The following is a 13,946-nucleotide window of genomic DNA, read 5'->3' on the forward strand; positions in this document are numbered from 1 at the left end:
ATACGGCTAACAGCCTTCTCATTGTCCTGGGATCAGTTTTCAACCATACCCAAACAAGCCCAGACATCATGCAAACACATTGCTTTGTTTACAGTGTATTTATATTTGGCATGTTGAAAAGAAAACAGAATACAGGGAATGGACTCCAAGTCAGTCACAGAGGAGTCTCCTCACATTCCCAAACTGTGACCACATTCCTAAGCAAAGGTCTTAAGGTCTTTAGATATTCTGGAAAGGCCTGAGGAGGAGATTGTTTCAGCTCTTCAAGGGAAATTTAGACTTGAATGCTGAAGAAACTGCTTTGTCAGAGCGATTTGCTCCCCCTCTTTGTTGGGTTCTGCAGGAAGCTTCTGATATTTGAGACCTCGCAGCTCACATTATATTCACCCTGAAGGTTTTCTGACTTTGTGGGTTTGCTCTTACTGTGGGGGTCTGTTTGAGGGATCTGTAAACCATCTGTGCGCTTTGAGCTTCTAAAGTTTAGATCAATGAACTGACAAAATGTCTTGCTACCCTTGTAAATGGCAAGTTGTGTATACTTTTTGTAGTTTGGGGATACCATATCTTTAGGTCACACAGTATAGTTTACATTTAGCAAGGTTTTGGGGGTTAGCCCTAAACATTACATTATAATTTAATTGATAATTTGAGGCGTAATCTTTTGACTCAAACTTGGAAAACGTATTTTTGTTTTTATCACATAAAAAGAATAGTCCAGTGTAAAATACATATAAAGTATAATGTATAAAGTAGAAATAATTTATGTCATAAGGTTTGTGTAAACTTTGAGATTTACATATGATGTAGCCTCTTGTATATAATATTTAATTCTACTTTATTTATCTTTTTCAGACATTTGTGAATGATGTCAGAATCCAGGAACAGATGTACATCACTTTAAAGATTGATGATAAACTCAGGTTCGGATATGATATCCTTCAATGAACATATCAGCTACCAAGAAGATGCTTTAAGTTTTTATTAGGGCTGTCAAAATGATTAATCACAATAATTTGATTCCAAAATGAATGTTTGTGTTTATATAACGTTTGTGTGTGGTGTGTATATACTGTATGTATGTATAGAAACACACACCTATATATTTAAAAAAATATGTGTAATATGTATTTAGATTTATACACAATAAAAATTCAAATATAGGTGTATGAATACTTATGTAAATATTTGTTATATATACATGTACATGGGTGCATTTATATAAATACTGTATAAATATACACAGCATAAACACATATAAACGCAGATTTGACAGCCCTAGTTTTTATTAGTAGCAGAGTATGTAAACTGTAGTATGTGCATTTATTACTGTATGTATATTGTGTGAATCTATATCTATTTGATTGTAATACATGGCAATGTGTATGTCTACTCTGTAAATACAATACTCTTGTATTGGAGATTTTCCTTAGCTTGACTCACATACCAACCTGTTCACTGTGGTGCGGGGAGAGCTACATGTGCCAGAGGAGGCACTGAAGGTATGTGTTTCTATTTATGTCTATAAAACGAATATCTTTATCAGCAAATAAAGTTAACAATATGCTGTTTTATTCGTTTTTTAAGACATTGGCACTCGTATAAAACAATTGTGCTGATTCTAGGCACTTTATTTCAGAAAAAACTATTTGATGACAGAGTTCTGGATCTGACTGTGACTCTCTCTGTTCCCTCCTTTCTGACAGCATGAGAAGTTCACCAGCCAACTCCAGCTGGGAAAGAAGCCTACCTTTGCAGAGCCTGTGAAAACGCCCAAGTCTTCCCCAGACAAACCCAAAGCGAGCAAACCAGCAGAAATGAATCCTGAGCCAGCAGTCAAATCTGCAGAACCTAACAAAGGAGATGATAAGATGCCAGGTAAACGACTACATGGTGATGTCAGGGTGACCAAGACAGTGTATTTTCGGTACTTCTATTTTGAATAACATTTATGAATGACTAAAAGACTAATGCGTGATCAATCTGATAAAGCCATTGTGTTCTTCTGCAGAGGTGAAATGATCTTAGTCTATTTTTTATCTGAGGCACTGACATGTAGTTTACATGTTACTCTGTGTATTTAGAATGATGGTACAGCCCTGTCGTAAAGTGTGGGGGGGTATTTAATAATAGGGAATGGAACAGCACCACGCCCACGCTTCTTTTTCCAGCCATCAGAATGTCAGGGGCGGATGGTGTTTAACATGCGCACTTATCTCATTGCCACCTGGTTATTTTATTCTGCTAATTGTCAGGCTGGTGCAAGAGTTTCACCATCCCCTACTGTTAAAACTGCATCTGTGTGCAGCACGAAAAATGCTGATTTCTGCACAGCTGCTGTGATCTCTGTATCAGTATGATGGTGAAAAGATCATATGAAAAGTGTATTAATCCTTGTGTCATCAAAATAACTCTAGATTTATGTGTTTTTCTGTAACAGGCGATATAGCTGCCCTGCACAGGGGGACCCCACTTTATGGACAGCCATCATGGTGGGGTGATGGTGATGCAGATGACGAGAATTCCTTTAAACAGGAAATTAAAACATCTGGAAAGAAGCAGGAGAGCAGCGGGACAGGTAAGATTACCCAGAATCCTTTGAAACTCTGTTTGCACAAAAGTCTTTGGCTGGATTCAAAGGATTCCAGACCATTTATGTTGGACGGTTACACTAGAATAATGTGTCTTTGATTTGGCACAAACTTCTTTTGTTCTAATATGAGCTAGTTAAAACAATGGAAAACATTTAAAGTGAGGAAAAAGTGATTTTGCACTATTAAATGGTCAAAAGCAGATGTGTATCAATGTGTTCTGACAAGAGCTACACCAAAGAGGACCGTTTAAATGAGTCTTCACTAGTCTAGAATGAAAATTCACGTTATTTGCATTTATTCCAAGTAAAGAGAGCCTAAAATATGCTCTAGATGGAAGCTGGTTCTTGTGAATTTTGAGCCAAGTGTTTGCAATCCCATTCATTTGTAGCGTATAGGAGTAATGGGATTGTAGATTACTTAGATTTGAAATGTTTGAATTGACAAGAGGGTGAGTAAATGATGACCTCATTTTTATTTTTGGGTGAACTATCACTTTAAATATGGATTTGAACCAGATTTAGTGTAATATTTGATGTAGGTGCAGCCTGGGGTTGACCTATGGAAATCAGAGTGTTATATGCAAGATACCATAGCACTTTTCATACTAAAGCTACTGTGAATATGGCATTATAAAGGTTAATTCTCTATAATGCGCACTGCTTGTATTGTGTGCCAGAAGAGACCATCTTCCATTTACACAAAGCTCAGGGTTCATCCAGCACTCATGCCCTTAAGCCTCCTTTATTGAATTCACCCAAAACATCACCATCTCTGTTCAAATGCACAAAATCTGCTTGTTCCTTTCTGAGGGAATGCTGGGGAGTGTATCCTGAAGGGCTAGTGCTGGCACACTGGCTGGCAGTGAAAACTTTACTCTCTTTCAGAAATGAAGTCTATAGATATAGAGATAGAAGAGAATTGGCATAGACTCTAAATGAATCAGCATTATTGGTTTTAGGCATAATAAATATCAGCGCTGCCCCAGAAAGAGAGAGAGAAAGGCATTCAGTCAACAGTCCACATTAAAGTGTACACTGCCATCAGCTCCCAGTGCTGTTTTACACTGAAGCCTTTTGGTTTATTGAGGGCAGGGACTCACAGCTCACAGCTTAGGAAAGAAACAGGAAGCGAGTGTAAAGGGAACCGGCTCCCTTGAGAAGTGAATAGAGTGATTTGTAAACAGGCCCCGCCCCCTCCATCTCTATTGTCACAGAGGCGTGTCTGCCTTCTCTCTTGTGACAGCAGATCCGCACATCACTGAGGAAAACACACATGCTAGATTTGTGAGTAGATTTGTAAGTATTAGATACATTTCTTCATTTATTGCACGTTCATGTATTGCACTAAGGTTACTGTAACTTGTTAAACATATTTTACTAGGCTTGGTTCTCTTTTTTTAGTGTGCATATCCTCCTTGGAGCTCCTTGGGAGTTTTAGTTTATTTGGTCTCATAAGGACGTGCCTCACACAGTTATGTTAGTTTTGTAAATACTAGATGTCACAGTATTTCCTGGTAATTATTCTGTCTAGTGATTCGTGTTTTGTATTTTTTAGTCTACCACAAATTTGGTGTCTGGGGATCTAAAATGAATGCTCTTGCCTGGAGTTGCTTTAGGAGGAAGTGCAAGCGTATTTTTAAAAATGGGAAGTTTCAGCTGCATGGTGATAGGCTGTTGAGGGAGAGGATGAAGTTAAGCATAACCTTTGGTAAATTAAATATAGTGTGACATTAATTGTAGAAATGTAAGTGGGACTTTTTAGACCTAGTGATTCAGTACTCATGATGTTATGTGTGGAAAATATTGCAGTGTCTTTCTTTTCACAAAGAAATATATTTGGAAGAATGAAAACAACTGACATTTCTGGGACGTCATTGACTACCATAGTAGGAAAAAATCAAACCGGTAGTCAAACGTGTCCCAGAACTGTTTGCTTTCCCACATTCTTCAAAATATCTTCTTTTGTGTTCAACAGAACAGAGATGGTACTATGGTAGTCAATGGTGGCCAAGAACTGTCAGTTGCTAACATCTTTCTTTGTGGTCAACAAAACAAAGAAATGAATAGATTTGGTACAACTTGAGGGTGAATAAACGAAGACAGAATTTTTGGGTGAACTGTCCCTTTAAGTCCCTTTAAAATGGGAAAACTCACGCACCTCGTAACTGCCTACATCAACAATCCCTGTCTCATGGTTTTTCTGTTTCAGACGTGAAACTCTTCCAACCAGCTTTTGCTTTTAAAATAATTCACAAAATCAATGAAGTGGTATAGCATGAATCAGGTTGTTTCTAATGCAATGTTTCAAATCGTGCCTGGTGTGAAAGAGCATCTGTCATCCTCAGATTAACATCCTAATGTGCCATTAGCCATACCATTAATTCTTGTCATGCGACAGACGTTAAACATCGCCTTTGTGGTCCAGACAGTAATTCAAGCGGCCTTGACACGTAAAGCAAGCTAACCTGATTGTACATTTTAAGGCCCTGACCCTTATAGAACTCATAGATGGTGATCCTCATTTTTATTCTTTTTTTGTGGGCCCACAGACAACAAAGAGGTCAAGCGAGGCGATAAGTCAAAGGAAAATGGTCTGGGTTCCGTAGGCGCTGAGCCCAGCTACTTTGAGATTCCCAGCAAGGAGGGACAAATGGCAGAGAACAGCATCCATGAGATCCCGACAAAGGACACTGAGTGCGTAGGGGCCGCTAAATGTGCCACAGGCAATACTGCAGCGCAGACCAACACCTCATTCACCATCGAGTTTGACAACACTTCCCCAGGGAAGGTCACCATTAAAGATCATGTGTCTCGTCTGCGACCTAAAAAATCACCTCATGTTGGGGGTAAAGACCTCAGCACCCTGCAGGCAGCCATCATGGCTTCTGAGAGCAAAGTGGCTGACTGGCTCGCCCAGAATGACCCCCCTATAGTGAGGCGTGAGTCCACAGAAGAAGAGAATAAGAGTATCAAGAGTGATGTGCCTGTTCATCTGAAGAGACTTAAAGGTACGCCGTCACATTTTTTCATATTTATACAAAGCAATTAAAAAATAAGAATAACACAAGCAGGAGCAATTCATCAATGTGTGGACGTAGTCAAAAGTAGTCACATTTTATATGGTATGTGTGAGACTAAACGATTGTCATGACCCTCCTGTCTTTTCCATCACCCTGTGCATTCTTTTTTTCTGAAATTTTGACTTTTTCCTTCATTGTACCCATTTTCCTCCTTGCATTTCTCTCATTTTAGTTCTCTTTAGATGTATACAGAAAAGAGACGAGCTTATGAGAGAGGCAGTGTAGGGTGCATTATCATAGAAGCCCTGAAGTGAAAAAATAGCTTTGAGAGTCTCTGTCAGCTTGAAGCTTCCGAAAATAATGGCTCTGTTCTTCTTAGTTTTAAAAATGTGCACATGAGCATTGCTGGAAGTCATGAATCCACATTTAACACAAAGAAAAGCATTTACTATTGGGCTAATTCAGTTATCAGTTTCGCAGTACTGTTAAGATGTGCTGAAAATGTTAAACAACGTTTTTATATAAAAAAAATGTTTTATAAAAAAGTTAGTTCTGGTCTAATTCTGTGCCGTGTTCTAAGCCGTTTCCAAAATTTCCAAAAAACATACAGATACAGTTGACCGCATTACATAGATACTGTATCACTGGACACTGCATGTTGCTGCGTCTGTGTTGCTTGACAACCGCTTTGTTGTTTCTGTTTCTGAGGAACTACAATGACTTTGTTTACATACACCCTCATAAAGCGATTATAATAGGATTTTGGCAATATTGCATTTACACTTTACCTCATAACGGAATCATTCGATTTAAATAATGTGATTAAGCTCATAATCGCAGTAAGCATAATCGAAGTAACATGAGATGAGATATTTTGAAGAATGTAGAAAAGCAAACAGCTCTGAAGCAACTTTTCCTACTATTGTAGTCAATGATGTGCCAGAAATGTCAGTCGCTAACATTTTTCCAAATATCTTTCTCTGTGTTCAACCGAACAAAGACATTTATACAGGTTTGAACAACTAGAGTGTGAGTAATTCATGATCAATAACTAGCGATAATTGTGTATGGTAATTTTGCACTGATGCACCTATACTATTGGTGACTTTGGTTAACACTGGATAGTATTTGAGTGTTTTAATCAGCAAATCGAACACAATTTTAATGATAATTGCATTTGTGACAGTAAAATTAACTGTCATGGGTTTTACCATGAAACTGGTAACCCTATACATCCCTAAATCTCATAGACATTAATCCTTTTATGGGCTACTGGTTGAGGAACCCAAAATGCTGTATGAAACCTCAAGACTTTCTCATTGCTGTTAAAGGGGTTTAATAATGATTACATCATCAGACTGTACCAAACCAGCCGCTACCTAGCTTGTGTAGCGTCAGCTGCATTTCCCATTCTAGAGGATTAACTGCCACCTAGCACTTTTACAATCCTTTTTTCCTAACACTCACTGACAGAGCTTATCGTACAGTCATTGGTTAATGCCCCTCTCCCTCCTTAAACTCTTTAGGAAGTCCTTTTTCACACAGACCCTGCAGTAGCAAACCTTCATCCATGTCCTTTCTATTGATTAATCTAAGTGGCAGTTTAGAAAGCTTTTCATTGCAAGAAGTGGTTGGTTCCAAAAGCTAAATCTCATTATATGGTCTCCCGGGATGCTTCCCGCAGGTATAGCTTTTCTGTTTTCCTCAAAACTGCAGCATTGGAGCAGGAACGCTCACTCGCCTTAGCATAGCCTGCATGGTGCCATAATGAAATGGATGTTCATTTGTAAGGAGTGTGTGCTCTGCAGCTGAGGGATCATTGACAGCTTCACATGTGTGAGCTCTGAACGTGCAGGGCTGATAATTGATGAAGGCTTGTAGACTATGCGGTTTATCCAGTCCCAGGCGTGGTTCTTTTAGTACTAGCAGGGCTTGTGTTTGTCGACGTGGGTTCCTTTCTGAAACTGCAATGCTCCTGTTTGTTTTTTGGGGCGAGATCAGAGAACCGGTGGGGTAGATGATTGCTGTGATCATCCACTGGTAAGTCCGGATCTTTGTTTGGATTATTCTAAGGCTTGTTTGTTTGATTCTGAGGGAAAGAAACTTGTTTGGAATTTGGAGAAGTGGAGAAGAATTGAAATCTGAGTTCAACCCAAAATAATGCAGTCAATGATTTTTGTATGATTTCAGAGATGATATTTTGGAATATACAGGATTGCATGAATCATATTGATTACTTTAATGATGCCCTTTTGGAGTTTTGGAGCATTATAAATAATTTTTCATTTTGAACATTCGGGCTCATTTGAACATTTGTTTTTAATGGATTTTTTAAAACAACAGTGATTCAATTTTTGGTCCAACTTTTGCTTCAAGATACAAGTTTTAAAGGGACAGTTCACCCCAAAATGAAAATTCTGTCTTCATTTACTCACCCTCTTGTCATTTCAAACCTGTATGGTTTCTTTCTTCTGCAGAAAACAAAAGAAGATATTTTGAAAAATGTTGGTAACCGAACAGCAGCGGCACCCCTTCACTTCTATTGTATTGACACAAAACCAATGCAAGTCAATGGGTACCGCCTTTGTATGGTTATCAACATTCTTCAAAATATCTTCTTTTACGTTCTGCAGAAGAAAGAAGGTCATACAGGTTTGAAAAGACATGAGGGTGAGTAAATGATGACAGAATTTTCATTTTTGGCTAAACTATCACTTTAAAATTCTCTGTGATATGGGACTACTTAGAGTAAATGCAGTCTGACTCATAGAGAGCCAGTGGGGCCAGCTCTCCTCGCTCAAAGAACATGCTGTGTGACACAGAAGAGCGGCTTTGTTTCACTGTTGGAGTGGCGTGGTTGTCTCTCCTGCCTCCACGAGAAGAGGCTGTCAGTGTTCTGATTGCTGTTTCTTCAGCCCACCAAAATGAAGAATAGACCCCCTCCTCCACCTCTTTATTCATTGCCTTTTCTCTTCCTTCTCTCTGGTTGAGTGTACAGCTTAGTTAGTGTCTAGTTTACAGTTTGGCAAACCAGGCGAATCATATGGGTGATTGTGCTTCGGCTGTGCTTAGATTCACCTCTGCAGTTGCACGTTTGGTTGAAAGCACTGCGCTGCACTGCTGTAACAAATCAAAACGTTCTTCTTCCATTACAGGCAGCAAGCATGAGGACGGCACGCAAAGCGATTCCGAAAACGGCCTGGGACTTCGTTTTGGCAGCAAGCGACACGCGGCCTTGGAGGAACGTCTGAGAGCGGCAGGAGTGGGTCGAGTCAGGAACGAGGGTTCGTCCGGTGTGAGCCGCACCGCCTTCATGATAGAGTTCTACGACGAGGACAATCCTCGCAAAAGACGCTCATACTCATTCTCGCAGACCGCGCCGCTTCTTGGGGGCGTGGCAGGGGAGGGACTTTGTCCCACGCCGCCCTCCCGGCCTAAGCCAACGGACGGCAGCAAGGGCATGTCAGGCCTGGCGGCGGTCGCTCCCACGGCTGCTCGGCTTCTGCTCAAGCAACGGTTGGATGAGCAAAATTTGGTGCAGAGCTCTGTAGAGACTGGTCAGACTACAGATGAAGCTCAGAAACAAGACGATGACCAGAGTGATAAAGGCACATACACCATCGAACTGGATAAACACAACCCTGAGGAAGAGGAGGCACGGCGGATGATCGATAAGGTAAAGATATGAGATTTTCTTTCATCCACAGAACACAAAAAGAAGAGGTTCTGAAGAAAGTTGGTAACCGAACAGCACTGGCCCCCATTCACTTCTATTGTATGGAAACAAAACCAATGTCAATGGGTGCCGGTTACCAACATTCTTCAAAATATCTTCTTTTGTGTCATGCAGGTTTGAAATGACAAGAGGGTGGGTAAATGATGTGCGTCATATGAGTCGTTCAGGTACTTATGTTTGACCACAATATTAGACACACCCCCTTCTTCCATAACCCCGCCCTCCACAGCATGCATGCACGCATGTTTGGAGACTATTGTTATCATGGTTTAGAAGAGCAACAGCGTAACATCCGAATTTAATGAATGAAAAGTCAAAGAAACATGAACAATGAAAGTATCTCTGTGTTCTGATTGGCTAAACAAGGCATCTGACCATAAACCCGTTTGTTCGCGGTTGTTTAGTTTAGGTATGTCACAGAGAGGACACCTTCAGTTTCATTTCAGTAATACAATTCAATAATATTTGTCAGGTAATAGAGATGTTTTGATGTGCCATTCCATAAATTCCACAACAGTTAGTTGAGTTCTCATGAGATGGGAATGTGGAGTAAAACATGTGCCAAAAACCTTCATGATTCATGTTCTAAGAAATAATAATCATGATCGGACCGTATGCATGTGTCTTTTATTCTACACATTTTAGCACTTGCGTTTGGCTACATCTATCCGTTAAGTGGTTTGGGCGTAATGAATTGCAGTAGGTCTGGGGTTTTAGAACACACGCTCACCAGAAGGTTTGTGGAAATAATTATTTGCCAGCACTGTAATGATTCTCAACATGCTCTCTTGAGCACATTGTGAATGTTGTGTTTATCCTGAACATCAAGTAGTCTTGAGTGCTTCATGCTGTGCAGGTCTATCTAATGGCTTTCTAATGCTCCTCATGTGGCCAACCAATCAAATCCTCCATTATTCACTCTATCTTCAGGGAGTTTTAAAGCTTTGTCTTTTAATGTAACGTCTGGGTGCTGTTACTTATAGATGTGTTTATGACTGTTGCTGCATTTAATTAGAAAGTAATGCGGACAGCATCGGAATAGCTTACATACTGTCATTCAGCTACAGTATACAGGGATAGATGGATGGATTACATGCATCTTTCTTGCATTTTATTATTGTATATCCCAGACCATTTTTTAACATGTATATTCTTATATATTATATAGAAGTGCAGAGGAATGCAGCCTAGAATAAATATGCAAGTAAAAAATAGTAAAAGTGATGAGGTTGCATTAACAGATACTTGGTAGTAAGTTGGGTGCATGGTCAGATGGATAAACAAAAATGTTTTATGCAGAGTAACCATGAATCAACCTTAGAACGTTTTTATTTTAACAACCCTGTGTTTAAGAGGGGTTTGTTTGTCGCCTCTGTTCCCAATGAATCTTTGTTTCGGTGAGTTTCGCCACCTAGGTGTGGCCATTGTGTCAGAGCCCAGAGATGAATGAAGCAGCTCTTGATTCTCCTGTGTACTGTATGCTTTTGTATTTTATGATGTGTAGGTGTTTGGGGTTCAAAACTCTCAGGATCCCGGTTGCCCTGAGCAACAGAAGGACAGCAAGAAGCTTAGGTCATCTGAGGTAACACACAAGTGATTTTATAAGTCACTTCTGGTTTCATAACCTATTTCTGTAACTCATATCTGATGTGTATATTTGCATTTTGAAAAAGAATTTGCATGATAAAAGGCCATTTCTTATACAGCCACGGAAAAAATTTAAGAGACCATTTCAAAATTATTTTCAGCTTTTCTGAATTTACTATTTGTAGGTATGTGTTTAGGTAAAATGATCATTTATGTTTTGTTCTGTGAACTACTAACAATTTTACTCCCAAATTTCAGATAAAAGTATTGTTTCTATTTGCATTTATTTGCAGAAAATTAAAGCTTGAGAAACAGGTCAAAATAACAAAAGATGCTCTGTATTTTTTCAGACATCAAATACTGCAAAGAAAACAAGTTCATATTCACTTTTAAGCAAAACAACTGTAATATTTGTACATGTATTTAGGAAACATTCAACATTTTTTATGTGATAACCTGCATTTTTATCACAGTTTTCATGTGTCTGGTCATTCTGTGTCTTTCAGATTGCTGTTGGATGACTTTGTTACTCCTGAGTTTTGATTTTGTTGAAATTAAACAGACACTGAAATGGCCTCAATACATCTAGAAATGCTGATTAAATGAGACTTTGGAATGGTCTCTTATTTTTTTCCATGGCTGTATATGCTTATAACAAGTTATGACATAATCTTTCAAATATTTATTTAAGTCTTCAACTGCTAATCACTTGTAATATTAGATGTTAATAGTTTAATAACTATTATTTGTGGAGTATACATCATCAGGTAAATGATTTAAATGATGTTGCATGCATATGACTTCCAGGAATGGAGACAGTGCTTCATTTGTGTCAGTAACATCTCTTACTGACCATTTCCTGACCACTTCACACTTTATGCCTTAACGCGATGTTCACACAGAAATGTGGCTACAAAAGGGTTATTGTTCTGAATCTTAAATTTGGAATTCGACATTAAGATTTACCCCAGATTAATGCATAAACTGACTAAAAATGGTAATGTTCTCTGAGTTTTGTCTGTGAAAAGGATGCTAGTACACAGCATGCCATCAGCTCTTGTGCAGGATGTTGGTAAAGAAGACTATAGCAATGTATCAAGTGATTACTACTGAGTGAAGTAACATCTTTGTTTCATTTTATAGAGACTGGAGGAATCTGTTGCAGTGGGCAGCCCTCGCTGGGTCTCACAGTGGGCCAGTTTAGCTGCGAATCAAACAAGAACAGACCCAGAGGGCTCTGGAGCAGATCCACCAGCTTTTGTCCATCAAGAGCGAGGTAACTGCTTTCATTTCCCTAAAATACAACAGTATAGTGTGCCCTAATAGTGTAGTTGTACTGTACACCAGTGTTGTGCAAGTTACTTCCAAACTGTAATGCATTACAGATTACTTGTTACTGTTATTTAAAAGTAATCCCTTACCTTGCAATATTACTGTCTCAGAATTGTAATACGTTACATGACCTGTATTACTTTTGAGTTACTTTCACCAAAATAACTACAGAAGTAGAACTTAACATTCTAAAATGACAAAATGTGCAAAATACAATTACCTTTTGCCAATCAACCTCTTTATTAGACTGCTGATTTCTTGAATTAACTAGGCTATACAAAAATAAATACTAAAAATACTAAGATTAAATGCATTTAAATACAAAATACTATTACTAAATAATAGTATTTTGTATTTCAAATGGATGTATTTGAAACACTGCCCATCCATGCAGTCTAATAAGGAAAATACAAAAATACTAAGATTAAACACATTTAAATACAAAATACATTTAATTTATTCAAAGGTATTTAAATACAAAATAGTCCCATCTCATCACTGAACTAGATTATATAGAATTCTAGCTAGTCATCATGTAAACGTTAGCTTACCTTGTCATTGCTGCTGGTCACAGAGATCATGCTAACTAGCTTGCTGAAAGCAGCCCAATGACCCCTCAAAACCCGCCCAAAAGGAATGAAAACTAGCCCAATTATTTTCTGGTGTCAAATCAAAGTTAACAACTGCCAAAAGACATTTCTATTGCTATACTGTATTTACTTATCTGAATTGTTTCCTAGTTATTGTACAGTACTGTATGTATTTTTTGTTCTGATGAACTCAAAATATGTTTTGGGGGATTTAGGAAAGCAAACAATTCTGGGTCACCTTTGACTACCGTTATAATTTTTTCTGCTATGGTAGTCAATGATGCCAAAGAATTTTCAGTTGCTAACATTCTACCAAATATCTTTGTGTTCAACGGAACAAAGAAATGTATACAGGTTTGGAACAACTAGAGGGTGAGTAATCCATAACAGAATTTTCATTTTTGGATGGAGTGTCCCTTTAAAAAAGCTCCCATGTGTGCTCGAGGCCACGCACGGAAATGGACGAGAAACGTGTTTTCTCTTCGTAAGACATGCAAAAACTTGATTAAGAAATAAGCATGGTTAAATATATTGCGTAATGTTATAATGTGTACAAACACATCAATGTTTTAGTTGTTCTAGACTGTGTAATGCGTATAGCTGCTCAAACGTGATATTTAACAGCCGGAAGAATCAACTGTTGTACACTCACGCGTGATTTCTATCATTGTGCAAGGTGACATGCACCTTAGTACGAAACATTGGTAAAAACATAATTCGGATGCATTGTCTAATGCCACCGCTATATTTTCCTCTTTGGTTGAGCTGAGCTCCCGCGTCCCTCCCTGTACTGTAGCCTGCCTGTCAGACGCTCGTTCCCCACACTTTTGAGAACGGGCCGGTCCTGGAGTTGCCAGGTATTCATCTGAGTGTGAATACACATTAAGAATCTCATCAATTAACATTTATCCTTAAAATATAAATAAACATTTTGGCGGCCGCAGTACATTATGAAAGTAGCCCCAAAACCCGCAACCCACGGCTCCATAATTTTTCCTGCAACTGCATTTTCATAATAGCCCAATTGTGCGGGAAAACCGCAACCTGGCAACACTGGCGCTAGGGCTTACAGCGAACCGGGCGGGGCCAAT

General features: G+C 38.8%; 1 protein-coding gene across 1 annotated transcript in view; it reads left to right on the plus strand.

The window, feature by feature from the left end:
- The window catches only part of cep170aa (centrosomal protein 170Aa), a 33,633-nt gene that overhangs the window by 10,435 nt on the left and 9,252 nt on the right, over positions 1-13,946 (plus strand). The window contains 10 exon segments of the mRNA XM_057341789.1: positions 853-931; positions 1,441-1,499; positions 1,704-1,875; positions 2,438-2,575; positions 5,140-5,598; positions 8,766-8,906; positions 8,909-9,026; positions 9,028-9,286; positions 10,851-10,928; positions 12,077-12,209. Of these exon segments, the coding sequence (XP_057197772.1) occupies positions 853-931; positions 1,441-1,499; positions 1,704-1,875; positions 2,438-2,575; positions 5,140-5,598; positions 8,766-8,906; positions 8,909-9,026; positions 9,028-9,286; positions 10,851-10,928; positions 12,077-12,209 (1,636 nt within the window).

This window comes from Triplophysa rosa, linkage group LG9 (assembly GCF_024868665.1).
Source record: "Triplophysa rosa linkage group LG9, Trosa_1v2, whole genome shotgun sequence".
Classification (NCBI taxonomy): domain Eukaryota; kingdom Metazoa; phylum Chordata; class Actinopteri; order Cypriniformes; family Nemacheilidae; genus Triplophysa; species Triplophysa rosa.